This window comes from Zootermopsis nevadensis, unplaced genomic scaffold (genome assembly GCF_977971745.1).
Source record: "Zootermopsis nevadensis isolate Lab colony 2312 unplaced genomic scaffold, Znev_1.0 Znev_ptg000037l, whole genome shotgun sequence".
Classification (NCBI taxonomy): Eukaryota; Metazoa; Arthropoda; class Insecta; order Blattodea; family Termopsidae; genus Zootermopsis; species Zootermopsis nevadensis.
In genome coordinates, this window is record NW_028259169.1 from 1,250,206 (window position 1) to 1,269,643 (window position 19,438).

At 45.7% G+C, this 19,438-nt stretch overlaps 2 protein-coding genes across 5 annotated transcripts in view; one reads left to right on the forward strand and one right to left on the reverse strand.

Annotated features, from left to right (window-relative positions):
* The window catches only part of LOC147871821 (transcription-associated protein 1-like), a 51,190-nt gene extending 32,246 nt beyond the window's left edge, over positions 1–18,944 (reverse strand). For all 4 annotated transcript variants that reach the window (XM_087360062.1, XM_087360064.1, XM_087360061.1 and 1 more), the window contains exon 1: positions 14,850–18,944. The gene's annotated coding sequence lies outside the window, so the exon portion shown is untranslated. The remainder of the gene's footprint in view (positions 1–14,849) is intronic.
* On the forward strand, positions 917–6,947 carry LOC147871822 (uncharacterized). Its single transcript, XM_087359909.1, has 2 exons — positions 917–1,580; positions 6,155–6,947. The coding sequence occupies exons 1-2, from the start codon at positions 1,230–1,232 to the stop codon at positions 6,185–6,187; spliced, it is 384 nt and encodes a 127-aa protein (XP_087216035.1). The 5' UTR covers positions 917–1,229; the 3' UTR covers positions 6,188–6,947.
* Positions 18,945–19,438: the final 494 nt, after the last annotated feature.

Genomic DNA, 19,438 nt, shown 5'->3' on the forward strand with positions numbered 1-19,438 from the left:
CGGTCCTAAATTCGTCAGAATCTGTCGAGAATCGATGAACCAATTTACTGTAACCTGAGTGTCAACCTATCCTAATCTTCGGAACTTATTAAAAACACAGACAGACAGAGAGACAGAGAGAGAGATGCTTCAACTGAGTTAACAGTTCTATAATATTTCTTGATGATTTAGACAGGCGTAATACTTCGTTTCTCACTCTGTAAGACAATCCGAACTTGAAAACACTTAGGGAAAGAGATTCAAGAAGATTATTTACAAGCGAGTGGGGGGAAGTAATACTGATAAAGAAAAAGTTATGTAACCGGTACATTAAGCCTTCAACAGAAAATGCTAAATACCAATTAGTTCAATTCTGAAAGTTTACTTCAACGTACGTACCAAGTGCTTTAATTATGATGCCTTTTATATTTATGGATTTTCTATGATTCTCACTATAAACAGCGATCATTTCCTTAAACAGCGTTAACCAGTTGATCTTCGTAATGCTGAAGAGTTGTGTTTTCTTCGCGGTACGGACTGAATTCTTAAATATTATTCAGACGAACTACGATTCTCGGAATAAACAGCGATCATTTCCTTAAACAGCGTTAACCAGTTGATCTTCGTAATGCTGAAGAGTTGTGTTTTCTTCGCGGTACGGACTGGATTCTTAAATGCTATTTAGACGAACTATGATTCTCGGAATAAACAGCGATCATTTCCTTAAACAGCGTTAATCAGTTGATCTTCGTAATGGTGAAGAGTTGTGTTTTCTTCGCGGTACGGACTGAATTCTTAAATATAATTCAGACGAACTATGATTCTCGGAATAAACAGCGATCATTTCCTTAAACAGCGTTAATCAGTTGATCTTCGTAATGGTGAAGAGTTGTGTTTTCTTCGCGGTACGGACTGAATTCTTAAATATAATTCAGACGAACTATGATTCTCCCCAGTCGTGCGGCGGTCTTCAGGTAGTGAGGACTGTAAAGCCCGGCCAGGCACTCTGACTTGGTCCTTCGAGGGAACATCGAGCAGCGGAGAAGAATAGGACGCCAGCTTACGCCGTGCCCACCCGCGATTACCGAAACCTAACGGTGACAGCATAAGCAAAGGGACAACGCAGAAGCAAGGTCTGGCGGGCTGGTGCCCTCCAAACCGGCATACCAAAGCTAAGTGCAGAGGAAAGCGTTAGGGGCTTCCACCTCCTGGCAGGCGTGGGTGTTGGTGAGTACACCGCGTGAGTCAGGATGGTGAAACCCAAGGTGGTGAGACTTAACCCGCAGGGAGTAAAGAGAATGCTAGACGTCTCCGGCCCCTCAGGCCGACGAACCAAAACAAAACTGACTACTAAAACGGATAAAGACAAAGACATGAAACTGAAAAAACAGGCAAAACGCACACCTCGGTCGCCGTCAACTACTGACTTCGAAAATTCGTCGTCAGACCTTTCGGACACCGAAATGACGTCAATTTGGCCACAGGGTCAAGAAGGAGCTAGGGCAACGGCAACCTCGCCAGTAGCAGGCCCTTCTGGCACTAAAACTTTAATCGTAGAGGCGGAGGTCCACTGTTCCCAAGGCGGGACTAAAATTGATAAGGTCAGTGCGCAGAAAGCAACAGACTCTGCTACAGCGTCCTCTGAACGGTTGAATCCGGAGGAAATTGTGGAGGGAGATGACTTCACTGTCATTACCTCCAAAAAGAAATTGAAAAGAGCACCTCCAAAGCCCGCAATAACTGACGAAGCAATTAACGCTGAGTTACCTTCCTCTCCCACCCCTGAGACCCGTGATTCTGGGAAGACAGGACCCGCCAATAACCACTACTTAAACGCCCCGAGAGCAAAAATCCCACCGGTAATCATTCACCACCACTATGAAGGTGACATGACCCGACTCAACAAGGACTTCCATACAAAATTCCAGCCGCTGGGCTTCACTTCTCACAGAATAAAGTCCGGAATCGCTTGTCAAACGTCCACATACAAGGACTATCTGAACCTTCAAACCTTCTTGAAAGACAACAAGGTGCCGTTCAATTTACTCAGATCGAACGACTCCAAGCCCTTCAAAGTGGTCATAAAAGGCATTCCGCCAACCACCCCCCCAAAAACCATCCAAAACGAACTGATCGCACTGGGACTGGCAGTTCAAACCGTTATCCCAATGACCGTTTGGAGAGATAAAACCCCTCTGCCAATGCATATAGTCGAACTGGACAACGTTCCCCAGAGTCAAAAGATCTCTCAGCTGTCCCATCTCTGTTTTATAAAAATTTCTGTCGAACCTTATAAGGGGCGAACCGTGCCGCCTCAGTGCGCACGGTGCCAACAGTTTTACCACGTGGCGGCAAACTGTCAGGCCCCTCCGGCCTGTGCCCACTGCGCGGAGGAACATTGCTCGTGGCAATGTGAAAATAGATTCCTCCCAAACTTCGTGCCGACCTGCGCCCTGTGCAAGATCGGGGAGCACGGCTCCAAGTACAGAGGGTGTCCCTTCTTCCGTGACCTCATGGAGAGGGAGACGAAGAGCAGACCTCCGCAGGAAAATTCAAAAAGAATTGCTTGAGCGCGGGTCTCAGCTCAACCCCAGCGACCGCCCCCCAAAACGTTCCGTGACTTCCCCCCTATGGGTGCTGCAAATGCCTGGAGCAGGCCACTGAACTTCGTCAGCTCACAACTAACACAGCCTCCACCACATCCCTACAACTACAACTTCCATCAACCACGGGACCTTTATTCTTCCTATCATTTTCCACAGCCGCACATCATACAACAACACGCCCGGCTTGCCCACAGTGCTAACTGTCCCTGCTGCGTCCGGTCCAACACATCAACACAGGCTGCAGCGAGCAAGCCTCCGAATTCTGTAACAGGCAGATCTTCGCCGGTTCCGGACAGACCAGTCTCTCCCGCTCTCTCTGTAGTAGCGCAGGACGTCACACCTGCCGAATCATCTCTCGGCCCAAAATCTAGGCCCTCAGGCCCCAAGACCAAAGTAACTAAGGGGAACAACACAGAACCACTCAGGCAGGGAAAAGAAGAACACACGAGCCAGAGAGAGACACACACATCTCATGAACGCACCCAACAATACCCACACCCTCCCGCGGGTCTGAGACTCGGAAATCCTCACACCCAGCAGCAGACAAGAGAATTTGTCGAAATTGTTCGGACTTTCAATCCGAACTTCTCTTTCCATTACCTTCTATCTTCCATCTCAGGAATGCTTTTACAATTCATGCAGCACCCTTATGAGAGCGCCCTCCCAATAATCTTTAATAACTTCCTAGCCACCCTCCTCGGTCTTCCTAATCATGGGTAGGTCCCTCAGCCACACTGACATCCTGTTCTGGAACGCCAGAGGCGTCAAGATTAAAAAATCAGAACTATTAGATTATTTGGAAACCAATAACATCCCCATAGCTCTAATTAATGAAACTCATTTACAATCTGCAACAAAATTTAAGTGCCCAAACTACACGACATTCCGGTCTGACAGGCTAAATCAGAGGGGTGGCGGAACGGCCATTCTAATTCGCCAGGGCTTCAAGCATTCGGAAATTCCCCTTCCCCCCCTCCAACACATGGAAGCGACAGCTATCCAAGTTAACATCAATAGGGAAACAATAGTACTAATCTCTATTTACAACCCCCCGGGCAGAATTATAGAGAGTGACCTGGACCATCTTTTGGAAACCGGAAACAAAGTAATTCTAGCAGGCGATTTCAACGCCAAGCATTTAACCTGGAACGCTCGGCAGAACAATGCAGCGGGACAGACACTTCTCACACATTACTATAAAAGTAATTACGTAATCTCGGCTCCATCCCACCCCACACACTTTCCAGATTGTAATCCTGGTGAAGCCGATATACTTGATTTTGCCATAATCAGTAACGTGCTTTCCAGCCACTCAATACGCACACAAGGCAGTCTTTCGACATCCGACCACAACCCAGTTCTTCTTAGAATACGTGGTCCACTAGAACCAGACGAATTAAAACATACATTCGTCTACAGCGAAGCCAATTGGAATCTTTTTCAAAATTACATTTCTGAAAACCTAAACACACAGTGCGTAGACGGGAACTGCTGTAACAGTGAGATTGATACAGCTGTTGACCACCTTACAGACGTTCTGAATAAGGCCACGCACCACTCTATTCCGCTCAGACGGAGAACTTTCAGGTCAATGCAAATTGCAGCAGCCACTCGACTTCTCATCCAAGAAAGAAACAAACTGAGAAATCAGTGGCAAAGAACCCACGACATAAGGCTTCGTCCCCTCATCAACGCCTTGAAACACAAAATTGACTCGGCCATTAAAGATCAAATTTCGAACACCTGGCAGCAAACACTCCAAGGCCTCGACACTACCAACACTAAAGACACGTGGAGGATAACAAAAAGCCTCACAAACACGGACACAAAAATCCCACCCCTGAAACACAATGGCAACGTTGCAATTACCAACCAAGACAAAGTGAATATTTTTGCTGATACTTTAGAAGAAATATTCCAAACGAACCCAAACGTAGACACCAACTTCACCGTTAGCACAGAGCAGGTAGTTACCGACTTCCTGATGCAACCTCCGCAGGCCTCCGTAAGGCTTACAAACCATTGCGAGGTCGAATGGATTATCCGCCACCTTAAACCCCGCAAGGCTCCTGGCCCTGATGGGATTCAGAACATAGTACTAAAACACCTGCCACGGCCTGTTTTCAGATTTATTGCAAAAATATTTAACAAGTCATTAGCTTCAAATTATTTTCCTACCCAGTGGAAAAACGCTAAAGTTATCATGCTCCCAAAACCAAAAAAGGACCATTCCTCCCCGTTAAATTATAGGCCAATAAGTTTATTAAATTCCCTAGGCAAAGTTTTTGAGAAAATCATCTTAAAAAGACTTAATTTTCAACTTAAGGAGCTCCACATTATCAGAAATGACCAGTATGGTTTTAAACGTGGACATTCCACAACGCACACACTATTAAGAAATATAGAGAGAATCACTCACGGATTTAACAATAAGAAAGCCACAGTGGCATTGTTCCTGGACATAGAACGAGCATTTGATAAAGTTTGGATCACGGGGCTAATAGCAAAACTCATTAAAGTCAAAATTCCGCCTCACCTAATCCACGTAATTCACAGTTACCTCCAGAACCGTTCATTTTCTGTTTCACATGGGACCTCTCACTCAAGCTGCCGCCCCATCAGGGCCGGCGTTCCCCAGGGTAGCCTACTCGGGCCAACACTTTTTAACATCTACATAAATGACATCCCATCCATTGAGAATGACTCCAACGTGTCCATCTCAATCTATGCAGATGACACAAATATCAGTGCTCGCTCAGGAAAATTAGACATAGCGATAACGAAATTAAACAGAGCAATAGGCCTTCTGGAACCCTGGTTTCGGAGATGGAGAATTCAGATCAACATTGACAAGTGCACCACAACCGTGTTTTCAAAACGTTTACGCGACTATCGCTGCAATGTTCCCACCGTAAAATTTTTTAATAAAACCATAGCTTTTACCTCCGAAACCAAATATCTGGGTGTCACTCTAGATTCCAAATTGACGTACAAGGCCCACATATCATCCATTCTCCGTACAGCTAACTTCAGACTGAGGCAACTATTTCCTTTACTCAATAAATCCTCCAGAATGGATGTTAATTTATCGTTAATGATCTATAAATCACTCCTCCGGTCCATACTGACATATGCCTCCCCCGCCTGGGGCTACGCTGCTAACACTCATTTACAAAAACTTCAGACATTTCAGAACAAAGTCCTCAGAATAATAACCAAATTGCCAAGGGTTACTCCAATCAGTACCCTACACGAACAGACCGGAATGCCGTTGATCAAGAATTACATTAAAGGATTAGCGAATAGGCTATACTTGAAATCGGCCATCAGCTACAACAGTCAAATTCAAGAGCTAGGACAGTACGATCCCAGCATTGACAAATACCTCCGCCCCCGAGCCCTTCTTGCGAGGTGACCCAACCCGCGAAATCCTCCAATCCTTTTGCTCAATAAACGGTCAGAGGATTGCCTCTGTAGTACATTGTTCTGTAACATTAGCCCAACAGCACACCTTAAAATTCCTTCACCTCATGCATAAACGCAGCTAAACCTCGGCTTTTCTTTTGTAGCCCCCACTACAGTGCACCACCAGCCCGTTATAGGTACCCCGGAGAGTCCAGTCCATAGGCGGTCACATCGACCACTCCCCTACGCTGGACCGACCGCGAACCAACAAACACAAGACGACCACGGCAAGAAAATGGAAAAATGATTTATGGAATATGGATTGAAACTTTTGTAATTGGATAAGCAACGAGCCAAGTTGGTCGTTTCTTATCCAAAACATATCTTTGTAAAAATGAAAAAAAAAAAAAAAAATGTATCAGTTTTTAATAAAGGAAGCGCACGGACAGAGGCTACCGTTAGGGCTCGCGATTTTAAATGCCGGACTGCTGGCTAGAAGTCAGCAGCACGCATCCGGAAGGTCCTGCGACCGGCCAACTCGACCAAGGTTTTCCGTGGTTTTCCTCGGTACTAGAGCAAATGCTGAGTTGGTACCCAAACTCCACGTTGCTCTGCATGCCTCCCATGCAGCCCTCTCAGAGTAATATCAAAATTCCGCTCTATAGTAGCCCCCCCCCCAAAATTAACGTAAATTATTCCTAACGCCACCCCCAAGGCCAATATCAAAATTCAAAATTAACGCAAAGACCCGAATCAACTCCCCCCTACCCTATTTCTTACCCCATCCTGTCTCCTAAATCCCTTGTCCTCACTAAACTTATTCATACCAGAAGGACGAGCGGGCACTGCCTGGGAACCTTCGTAGCCCACAACCAACTTTATACCCCTCCCCCATTTATTGCAGTAGTGCCTATCGCTACTCCCCCCACTTTCTCTCTTCTCTCTCTCTCTTTTTTTTATGATTCTCGGAATAAACAGCGATCATTTCCTTAAACAGCGTTAATCAGTTGATCTTCGTAATGGTGAAGAGTTGTGTTTTCTTCGCGGTACGGACTGAATTCTTAAATATAATTCAGACGAACTATGATTCTCGGAATAAACAGCGATCATTTCCTTAAACAGCGTTAACCAGTTGATCTTCGTAATGGTGAAGAGTTGTGTTTTCTTCGCGGTACGGACTGAATTCTTAAATATAATTCAGACGAACTATGATTCTCGGAATAAACAGCGATAATTTCCTTAAACAGCGTTAATCAGTTGATCTTCGTAATGGTGAAGAGTTGTGTTTTCTTCGCGGTACGGACTGAATTCTTAAATATAATTCAGACGAACTATGATTCTCGGAATAAACAGCGATAATTTCCTTAAACAGCGTTAATCAGTTGATCTTCGTAATGGTGAAGAGTTGTGTTTTCTTCGCGGTACGGACTGAATTCTTAAATATAATTCAGACGAACTATGATTCTCCCAGTCGTGCGGCGGTCTTCAGGTAGTGAGGACTGTAAAGCCCGGCCAGGCACTCTGACTTGGTCCTTCGAGGGAACATCGAGCAGCGGAGAAGAATAGGACGCCAGCTACGCCGTGCCCACCCGCGATTACCGAAACCTAACGGTGACAGCATAAGCAAAGGGACAACGCAGAAGCAAGGTCTGGCGGGCTGGTGCCCTCCAAACCGGCATACCAAAGCTAAGTGCAGAGGAAAGCGTTAGGGGCTTCCACCTCCTGGCAGGCGTGGGTGTTGGTGAGTACACCGCGTGAGTCAGGATGGTGAAACCCAAGGTGGTGAGACTTAACCCGCAGGGAGTAAAGAGAATGCTAGACGTCTCCGGCCCCTCAGGCCGACGAACCAAAACAAAACTGACTACTAAAACGGATAAAGACAAAGACATGAAACTGAAAAAACAGGCAAAACGCACACCTCGGTCGCCGTCAACTACTGACTTCGAAAATTCGTCGTCAGACCTTTCGGACACCGAAATGACGTCAATTTGGCCACAGGGTCAAGAAGGAGCTAGGGCAACGGCAACCTCGCCAGTAGCAGGCCCTTCTGGCACTAAAACTTTAATCGTAGAGGCGGAGGTCCACTGTTCCCAAGGCGGGACTAAAATTGATAAGGTCAGTGCGCAGAAAGCAACAGACTCTGCTACAGCGTCCTCTGAACGGTTGAATCCGGAGGAAATTGTGGAGGGAGATGACTTCACTGTCATTACCTCCAAAAAGAAATTGAAAAGAGCACCTCCAAAGCCCGCAATAACTGACGAAGCAATTAACGCTGAGTTACCTTCCTCTCCCACCCCTGAGACCCGTGATTCTGGGAAGACAGGACCCGCCAATAACCACTACTTAAACGCCCCGAGAGCAAAAATCCCACCGGTAATCATTCACCACCACTATGAAGGTGACATGACCCGACTCAACAAGGACTTCCATACAAAATTCCAGCCGCTGGGCTTCACTTCTCACAGAATAAAGTCCGGAATCGCTTGTCAAACGTCCACATACAAGGACTATCTGAACCTTCAAACCTTCTTGAAAGACAACAAGGTGCCGTTCAATTTACTCAGATCGAACGACTCCAAGCCCTTCAAAGTGGTCATAAAAGGCATTCCGCCAACCACCCCCCCAAAAACCATCCAAAACGAACTGATCGCACTGGGACTGGCAGTTCAAACCGTTATCCCAATGACCGCTTGGAGAGATAAAACCCCTCTGCCAATGCATATAGTCGAACTGGACAACGTTCCCCAGAGTCAAAAGATCTCTCAGCTGTCCCATCTCTGTTTTATAAAAATTTCTGTCGAACCTTATAAGGGGCGAACCGTGCCGCCTCAGTGCGCACGGTGCCAACAGTTTTACCACGTGGCGGCAAACTGTCAGGCCCCTCCGGCCTGTGCCCACTGCGCGGAGGAACATTGCTCGTGGCAATGTGAAAATAGATTCCTCCCAAACTTCGTGCCGACCTGCGCCCTGTGCAAGATCGGGGAGCACGGCTCCAAGTACAGAGGGTGTCCCTTCTTCCGTGACCTCATGGAGAGGGAGACGAAGAGCAGACCTCCGCAGGAAAATTCAAAAAGAATTGCTGGAGCGCGGGTCTCAGCTCAACCCCAGCGACCGCCCCCCAAAACGTTCCGTGACTTCCCCCCTATGGGTGCTGCAAATGCCTGGAGCAGGCCACTGAACTTCGTCAGCTCACAACTAACACAGCCTCCACCACATCCCTACAACTACAACTTCCATCAACCACGGGACCTTTATTCTTCCTATCATTTTCCACAGCCGCACATCATTCAACAACACGCCCGGCTTGCCCACAGTGCTAACTGTCCCTGCTGCGTCCGGTCCAACACATCAACACAGGCTGCAGCGAGCAAGCCTCCGAATTCTGTAACAGGCAGATCTTCGCCGGTTCCGGACAGACCAGTCTCTCCCGCTCTCTCTGTAGTAGCGCAGGACGTCACACCTGCCGAATCATCTCTCGGCCCAAAATCTAGGCCCTCAGGCCCCAAGACCAAAGTAACTAAGGGGAACAACACAGAACCACTCAGGCAGGGAAAAGAAGAACACACGAGCCAGAGAGAGACACACACATCTCATGAACGCACCCAACAATACCCACACCCTCCCGCGGGTCTGAGACTCGGAAATCCTCACACCCAGCAGCAGACAAGAGAATTTGTCGAAATTGTTCGGACTTTCAATCCGAACTTCTCTTTCCATTACCTTCTATCTTCCATCTCAGGAATGCTTTTACAATTCATGCAGCACCCTTATGAGAGCGCCCTCCCAATAATCTTTAATAACTTCCTAGCCACCCTCCTCGGTCTTCCTAATCATGGGTAGGTCCCTCAGCCACACTGACATCCTGTTCTGGAACGCCAGAGGCGTCAAGATTAAAAAATCAGAACTATTAGATTATTTGGAAACCAATAACATCCCCATAGCTCTAATTAATGAAACTCATTTACAATCTGCAACAAAATTTAAGTGCCCAAACTACACGACATTCCGGTCTGACAGGCTAAATCAGAGGGGTGGCGGAACGGCCATTCTAATTCGCCAGGGCTTCAAGCATTCGGAAATTCCCCTTCCCCCCCTCCAACACATGGAAGCGACAGCTATCCAAGTTAACATCAATAGGGAAACAATAGTACTAATCTCTATTTACAACCCCCCGGGCAGAATTATAGAGAGTGACCTGGACCATCTTTTGGAAACCGGAAACAAAGTAATTCTAGCAGGCGATTTCAACGCCAAGCATTTAACCTGGAACGCTCGGCAGAACAATGCAGCGGGACAGACACTTCTCACACATTACTATAAAAGTAATTACGTAATCTCGGCTCCATCCCACCCCACACACTTTCCAGATTGTAATCCTGGTGAAGCCGATATACTTGATTTTGCCATAATCAGTAACGTGCTTTCCAGCCACTCAATACGCACACAAGGCAGTCTTTCGACATCCGACCACAACCCAGTTCTTCTTAGAATACGTGGTCCACTAGAACCAGACGAATTAAAACATACATTCGTCTACAGCGAAGCCAATTGGAATCTTTTTCAAAATTACATTTCTGAAAACCTAAACACACAGTGCGTAGACGGGAACTGCTGTAACAGTGAGATTGATACAGCTGTTGACCACCTTACAGACGTTCTGAATAAGGCCACGCACCACTCTATTCCGCTCAGACGGAGAACTTTCAGGTCAATGCAAATTGCAGCAGCCACTCGACTTCTCATCCAAGAAAGAAACAAACTGAGAAATCAGTGGCAAAGAACCCACGACATAAGGCTTCGTCCCCTCATCAACGCCTTGAAACACAAAATTGACTCGGCCATTAAAGATCAAATTTCGAACACCTGGCAGCAAACACTCCAAGGCCTCGACACTACCAACACTAAAGACACGTGGAGGATAACAAAAAGCCTCACAAACACGGACACAAAAATCCCACCCCTGAAACACAATGGCAACGTTGCAATTACCAACCAAGACAAAGTGAATATTTTTGCTGATACTTTAGAAGAAATATTCCAAACGAACCCAAACGTAGACACCAACTTCACCGTTAGCACAGAGCAGGTAGTTACCGACTTCCTGATGCAACCTCCGCAGGCCTCCGTAAGGCTTACAAACCATTGCGAGGTCGAATGGATTATCCGCCACCTTAAACCCCGCAAGGCTCCTGGCCCTGATGGGATTCAGAACATAGTACTAAAACACCTGCCACGGCCTGTTTTCAGATTTATTGCAAAAATATTTAACAAGTCATTAGCTTCAAATTATTTTCCTACCCAGTGGAAAAACGCTAAAGTTATCATGCTCCCAAAACCAAAAAAGGACCATTCCTCCCCGTTAAATTATAGGCCAATAAGTTTATTAAATTCCCTAGGCAAAGTTTTTGAGAAAATCATCTTAAAAAGACTTAATTTTCAACTTAAGGAGCTCCACATTATCAGAAATGACCAGTATGGTTTTAAACGTGGACATTCCACAACGCACACACTATTAAGAAATATAGAGAGAATCACTCACGGATTTAACAATAAGAAAGCCACAGTGGCATTGTTCCTGGACATAGAACGAGCATTTGATAAAGTTTGGATCACGGGGCTAATAGCAAAACTCATTAAAGTCAAAATTCCGCCTCACCTAATCCACGTAATTCACAGTTACCTCCAGAACCGTTCATTTTCTGTTTCACATGGGACCTCTCACTCAAGCTGCCGCCCCATCAGGGCCGGCGTTCCCCAGGGTAGCCTACTCGGGCCAACACTTTTTAACATCTACATAAATGACATCCCATCCATTGAGAATGACTCCAACGTGTCCATCTCAATCTATGCAGATGACACAAATATCAGTGCTCGCTCAGGAAAATTAGACATAGCGATAACGAAATTAAACAGAGCAATAGGCCTTCTGGAACCCTGGTTTCGGAGATGGAGAATTCAGATCAACATTGACAAGTGCACCACAACCGTGTTTTCAAAACGTTTACGCGACTATCGCTGCAATGTTCCCACCGTAAAATTTTTTAATAAAACCATAGCTTTTACCTCCGAAACCAAATATCTGGGTGTCACTCTAGATTCCAAATTGACGTACAAGGCCCACATATCATCCATTCTCCGTACAGCTAACTTCAGACTGAGGAAACTATTTCCTTTACTCAATAAATCCTCCAGAATGGATGTTAATTTATCGTTAATGATCTATAAATCACTCCTCCGGTCCATACTGACATATGCCTCCCCCGCCTGGGGCTACGCTGCTAACACTCATTTACAAAAACTTCAGACATTTCAGAACAAAGTCCTCAGAATAATAACCAAATTGCCAAGGGTTACTCCAATCAGTACCCTACACGAACAGACCGGAATGCCGTTGATCAAGAATTACATTAAAGGATTAGCGAATAGGCTATACTTGAAATCGGCCATCAGCTACAACAGTCAAATTCAAGAGCTAGGACAGTACGATCCCAGCATTGACAAATACCTCCGCCCCCGAGCCCTTCTTGCGAGGTGACCCAACCCGCGAAATCCTCCAATCCTTTTGCTCAATAAACGGTCAGAGGATTGCCTCTGTAGTACATTGTTCTGTAACATTAGCCCAACAGCACACCTTAAAATTCCTTCACCTCTAGCAAAAACACAGCTAAACCTCGGCTTTTCTTTTGTAGCCCCCACTACAGTGCACCACCAGCCCGTTATAGGTACCCCGGAGAGTCCAGTCCATAGGCGGTCACATCGACCACTCCCCTACGCTGGACCGACCGCGAACCAACAAACACAAGACGACCACGGCAAGAAAATGGAAAAATGATTTATGGAATATGGATTGAAACTTTTGTAATTGGATAAGCAACGAGCCAAGTTGGTCGTTTCTTATCCAAAACATATCTTTGTAAAAATGAAAAGAAAAAAAAAAAATGTATCAGTTTTTAATAAAGGAAGCGCACGGACAGAGGCTACCGTTAGGGCTCGCGATTTTAAATGCCGGACTGCTGGCTAGAAGTCAGCAGCAAGCATCCGGAAGGTCCTGCGACCGGCCAACTCGACCAAGGTTTTCCGTGGTTTTCCTCGGTACTAGAGCAAATGCTGAGTTGGTACCCAAACTCCACGTTGCTCTGCATGCCTCCCATGCAGCCCTCTCAGAGTAATATCAAAATTCCGCTCTATAGTACCCCCCTCCCCAAAATTAACGTAAATTATTCCTAACGCCACCCCCAAGGCCAATATCAAAATTCAAAATTAACGCAAAGACCCGAATCAACTCCCCCCTACCCTATTTCTTACCCCATCCTGTCTCCTAAATCCCTTGTCCACACTAAACTTATTCATACCAGAAGGACGAGCGGGCACTGCCTGGGAACCTTCGTAGCCCACAACCAACTTTATACCCCTCCCCCATTTATTGCAGTAGTGCCTATCGCTACTCCCCCCACTTTCTCTCTTCTCTCTCTCTCTTTTTTTTTTATGATTCTCGGAATAAACAGCGATCATTTCCTTAAACAGCGTTAACCAGTTGATCTTCGTAATGTTGAAGAGTGTTTTCTCTTCGCGGTACGGACTGAATTCTTAAATATAATTCAGACGACCTACGGCTTCATGGGGTTAATGATGCTTATTTTTTCATTTCAAAGAGCACACAAAAAGTTAATTTATGAATCCTCTTAGGAAGGGAATGAATTATTTCGGAAGATTTAGTAGCGGTGAGACTTAATATTAAACTGTGTTTTTGTATAAAGAGTATCTAGAGATGTGAATCAGACTGCAGTGACTCACGATAGACTCAAATTTCGGTTTCCTTTTAGTTGTAACACTTCAGTTTCCATAACAGAGGAATTTCATTGATTAGGAAAATACATCAGGTACTCAATTTGACGATATTTTATATTACTTTACACAGAATAAACTGAAAGTCCACAAAACTGCAATTTTTATTAGCGAAGAGTAATTATAACTGTTATAAATTACGCCTTCATAGCTTTCTGACTCGAGATACTGTAAACTGGTGCAGCTTTAATTCAATATATATCTCTACTGTGTTGCTACAAGTGGACTTGAATATCAACGCACTTCCTCTTGGTCTACGCTCCTGTATCCCATCACCATCCTTCGGGATACAACGCAGAACGATACTTCGTTCTGATGACTGCCTCAATCAAGCAAAGGATGTTGAAAATGTTTCTCCATATTTTGGGAACCTCTGCTCTATACAGCACTACATTCTAGCATCTCTGTCTAATTCCATCACCGCGTAAAGAACGCCTACTCAGTCGCGTCCATGGCAGACGGCTAATCCAAATCAATACAGACTCCGTACGCAATACTCGGTCCACCTAACACCAACAGCATTTCCTTACGAAATTTATCCAACAGAAATGAAGTAAGGACGACCAGTCAGTTTTTAAAATTTCTGTGTCTGTACACGAAGAGAAAGGCTTTGACCAGTTAAACGACTGTCAGCTACACGATGACTGCCGTAAATGTTTACAACAAGACAGACGCAAGAAACTGGTCTCATACCGCAAGTGTGCGTGTCCATTTGTCTGCATTTTCTCCTTTTCCAATCTTTCCCATCAACAATTCTCAAATGATCTGTAACTTTTCCTTTCTGTTTCAAACTCATAAAAGAACTCGATTCCTTACCGTACGTAGGGGGTTTCAAACATTCTTTGATTTTGGCGATATCGGTACCTTCGCGAAACCCCATCCACGTAGACCAGGCTTTACTCAGACACTACATTACCGTCGAGACATACTAATTTTTAATTTCCCACAGAACACTATCTACGAAAGTCATTATAATTTTTAATCAACCTCGAAATAATACATCACCGTACTCACCCGAGTCCATCGCTCACTGGTGCCTCATCGTTTCAGACGTCTCGAGCGAGACGACGTCACAGAGCAGCGTCCAGGAGCGAGACGTGGAAAAATCTTCAGAGGGTTCACGACGGCGATGAAGAATGATGATATCATAATCACCGTGAATGTGAAGAGGGCTCCGCCAATCACCTCAAAGCAGACATAATGACAAGAATTTATAATTACGTCGCTTCTGTACGTACGCTCTGAAACTCGATCAGTGGGCATTATCTGACAATTTCTCATTGTACTCAGCGGAGTCCTTAGTTCGCTGCTGCTGTAATATAATTTTCGGGTTGTCGTGTTAGCGACCTCACGATGTAAGCGGCCGTCATCCTCACCGCTCCGTGAACCTCAAGTCTTGAACGAGTGTCACGTGGTTGTTACCACTGACCTAGAAGGAGACGGAATGCGTGGGCAGAATCACAGAACAATCAAAACGTAAAATAAAATAATATCTCAGAATACTTAGTTCAGTGTTGCAAAGTCATTTCAGCCATCTTGTCTTGTGCGACCTAGGCCAAGTCACGTTTTATCCTCAACGTACTTTAAGAACTCTCTACTTCAGAGGACGGAATATTTCATGCAACTCACCTTGAATGACTTAAGTAGGCTCTCGTTGTACAGGACGTAGCACCCGAGGACACACAACAGAACACATGTACTCTCGCATGTGCGTTGTCACAGTCCTAGAGAAAAATATATAGACGATCTTATATCACGCCAGACACAAATGCATATAAGTCAGGGTCGTTATCTAGAGCCTCGTACTACCACCACGAAAGCTTCAACAACTCTTTGGCTGTCGAATAAATCGAGAATTAAACCAAACACAAGCTGAGACGTAATATCAAAATGGCCGACTGAAGCCCCAACTTACGTAAAGACTGCGTACATCCGCGCTGTACCGAAGCAGGAGACAGACAACCGGGAAAAACTCAACTTGTTCGGAGAAAACAAGTTTCGCGGAGCATGCTGGGAAAGGCAAAGATGAAAAACTCATCCACCGCGTGTCGGCAGAGATGAATAAGGGGCAGATAAAATTATACGTCCAGTAATAAAACACTCGAAGCGCAAATACTACGAGCAGCGAAAACTCAATGATTTAATCGAATGAAACCAAATCGCGGGACGGAGGGTGAGCCTCAGCCCCTAGACAAGATCTGTTGCCAGGTCGGTTAGTCGAAAGAGTTGGACGACTTGCCTCGCCCACGAGGTCCTGTTTCCTGTAGCGTGCGAGCGCAAAGCCAACGAGTTGGACTCGTCCGACTCGGGCGGTTCGTTGGAACCCGGCGCCCGGGCCATTGTCCGGAGCCAGGTCCGCGCCTCTGCTCGCTCAAGAAACGGCCTGGGCCTCCACCTCCCTTCGTGGGGCGCGGGGTGGTTAGGGCGCGGGGTGGTTAGGGCGCGGGGGTTAGGGCGCGGGGGTTAGAGCGCGGGGGTTAGGGCGCGTTTTGAATTCTGGTTGTGGATCCTATGTGGGATAATATGGGGATTTTTGGTGGGGAATCCTGCAGGATCGTGGGTAATATTATGTGGTGAATCCAGGGGAATATCCTGGGAATCATGGGTTGCGATCGTGGGAAATTCTGTTGGAAATGTTTGGTGGCAGATTTTGCTAGATCTGGGTAGGGAATTCTTGGTGGGGATCCTAGGAAATCTGTGGGGAATACTAGGATGGTCATGGGGAGTCCTGGTAAATCCGAGGAATCCTGGAGGGGGTTATAGGGGATCCTAGAGGTGATTGTCTTCGGGGATCCTGCCGTGATCCTAGAGGGCAGTGTCCAGGGAATCCTGGGGTCCTAGGGGATCCTGTGGTTCCTGGGATATGGTGATGCTGCAGGGATCCTGAGGGGATGGTCCCGGGGGGGCGATCTTGGGTAGGGGTGATCATGAGGGTTGGCCCAAAGAAGGGGATAGCCCTGGGAAGGGGTGCGACTGGGGTAGTGGCCCTGGGGTAAAGGGTGTGGCCCTAGGGTGGCTGGCTAGCAGAAATATTGGTGAGAAGATATAACCTTGAGATTTTTTAAGACCAGTATCTACGAAACTATTGGGCCGAATTTGTCGTGGCTTCCTTGACCTATACGTGACCTCATTTTGACATGAGTATGGTCAATCAGGTATTTGCCGTTTGGCATAAATACGTATGACCTTGAGAATTTTAAAGACCTCTATCTGGCAAACTATTGGGGCGAACTTGTCTTGACTTTGTCATGACCTTGACGTAACAGTGACATCAATGTTACAAGAGAATAATCACTCTGATAACTGATGAAGATGTGAGGGCGAAATAATGTACAACAGTGGTCCCCAACGCGGTGCCCGCGTTGATAAGGAAAGAGGTTATACTGAATAATAAATGCCGTTCAACCATGAACATTATAAAATCAAAGCACAGTTCTCTACGTACTAATGCCCATCTTGACGATTGCGAGCAGCAACATCATCCTACTCTCCCAAATTTGTAAAACTGGCCGCTGAAATGCAGTGCCAAACATCACACTAACTTCCCACTTGAGTAATAATAATTGTACTTATAAAATTACGTATTTTTGATTGCGTGGTTTCTTGTATCAATAAACGTCGTGTTGTTTTGTGTATTATTTGGTGTCCGTATCTTATTTGTCCAGAGAAAGGAAAAAAAGGTTGGGGACCACTGACGTAAGGCAATACATGCCAAACATTATCATCAGTGCGTTTGGTGTAATCACGCACGTCTGCTGATATCGAAGTTTCAACGTTCCTACGTGCGGATATCCGTATATCCCATGTATACATAAGATCGAGATTAAATACATTTCTTTTGTACATTCATGTATGTCTGATGGTACTCATGTTGATATGGGTTGCCATTATCCACACATTGAAGGCAGATTCATATTTATTTATGACGGACTTTGCCACAGTACGTATGTGTTTGCCGCGTGGTATTCTACGTCCATACAGCATCCAGTTGATGTGATGTGTCCAGATGGGGGGGGGGAGGAGGTCATAAATGCAGAGGGAGTTAAAGAGAGAAAAGTAATGCCGCACCAGCTTGGCCCAAAATTTATATTCTGAGCAAAAAATTTCGAAAAGGAATTCCCACATCTAGCATCTTAGCTTGGTAGGTCATGTAATCCTCTACTTACCCCCTCAAACCAGAACTATATTGTAAGATTTGAGGTTTCCACAGCAGATATTGTTTCTGTCATAATTGCGTTTGCGCAAATAGACTGGGAGCTTACGCCTGAATGAGGTACCCATCAACGCTTGTAGGGGGAGGTATTCCCATATGTCATTTCAGATAAATCCATTCAAACAGCACACCCAAGTTACTGCTATTCTTATGGGCACACACTCCAGAAGCATCTATACGTTAATGTGATTAAGTCAAGGTTGTGTACAATGTCTTCCGTGGTTTAATGCGTCACTGGGACATACGATTGTGTGGGTCGTATTAACCCGGTCAGTATCGCACTCCATTGCAGCAAGCTGCCACTACAAACAGTCCTACATATCGGGTGGCCATTATGTCCCATTACACTTGCATGAATAAACGGAAAATTAGTTAACACTGACACGATATCTAGTTGCTACAGGTTGCAGCGTGAACTTGTAACTTAATCAGTACACGAACTGTAAAGAAGTTCTTGACATAATCTCGCACAGTGCTAGGACAATGGATGTAAAATAAAATGTCGTACCTTTAGTTGCAACGAAGGTAACTGTTGCGAGCAGCGCCAACTGGGACAATCATAATTAATAAGAAAGCTGGTCATGTCGTTGACCGATTAACTAACTAGATGGCTTACCGAACCAGAAGGTTCATCACCGAACTAACCAAAGCCCTCCACCGGACCCTGTCCTGGGCCAACAAAATCCAGTCTCCTTCAACTCCTATCTCCCATAGATCCCGCCTGAGATTATCCTCCCATCTACGTCTAGGTCTCCCCAGAGGTCTCTCCCCCTCAGGCTTCCCGGTGCAAACCTCTTGTCCCATCCATGCACGCTACATGCCCAGACCATCTCATTCTTCTCGACTTAATCACCCTGACAATATTGGGGGAGGAGTACAGATTTTTAAGCTCGTCATTGTGCAGTTTTCTCCATGCCCCATCATCTTCTCTCCTAGGCCCAAATATCCTCCTAAACACCCGATTCTCAAACACCTGCAATCTGTGTTCCTCCCTCTGAGTGAGAGACCATGTTTCGCACCCATACCACACAACAGGCAAGATTATTGTTTTGTATATTTTAATCTTCAGGTTCTTAGAAATCAGACGGGAAGACAAAATATTTTGAACTGAGATGTAGCGAGCATTTCCGGAATTTAGTCTCCTCCTAACTTCGTCGTGAGCATCATTTTGAATCGTTTTTGTTGTTCCCAAGTATTTGAACTTTGTCACACTTTCAAAGGATTTATGAGCCACCTTAATGTCTGTCGGGTACATCATCGTGTTCACAAAAGCCCACCACCGGGGTCTATCCTGAGTCAGTTGCATCCAGTTCACTCCATTGAGACCCATCTTCGTAAGATTCGTCTTAATGTTATCTTCCCACCTACGCCGAGGTGTTCCCTTCAGGCC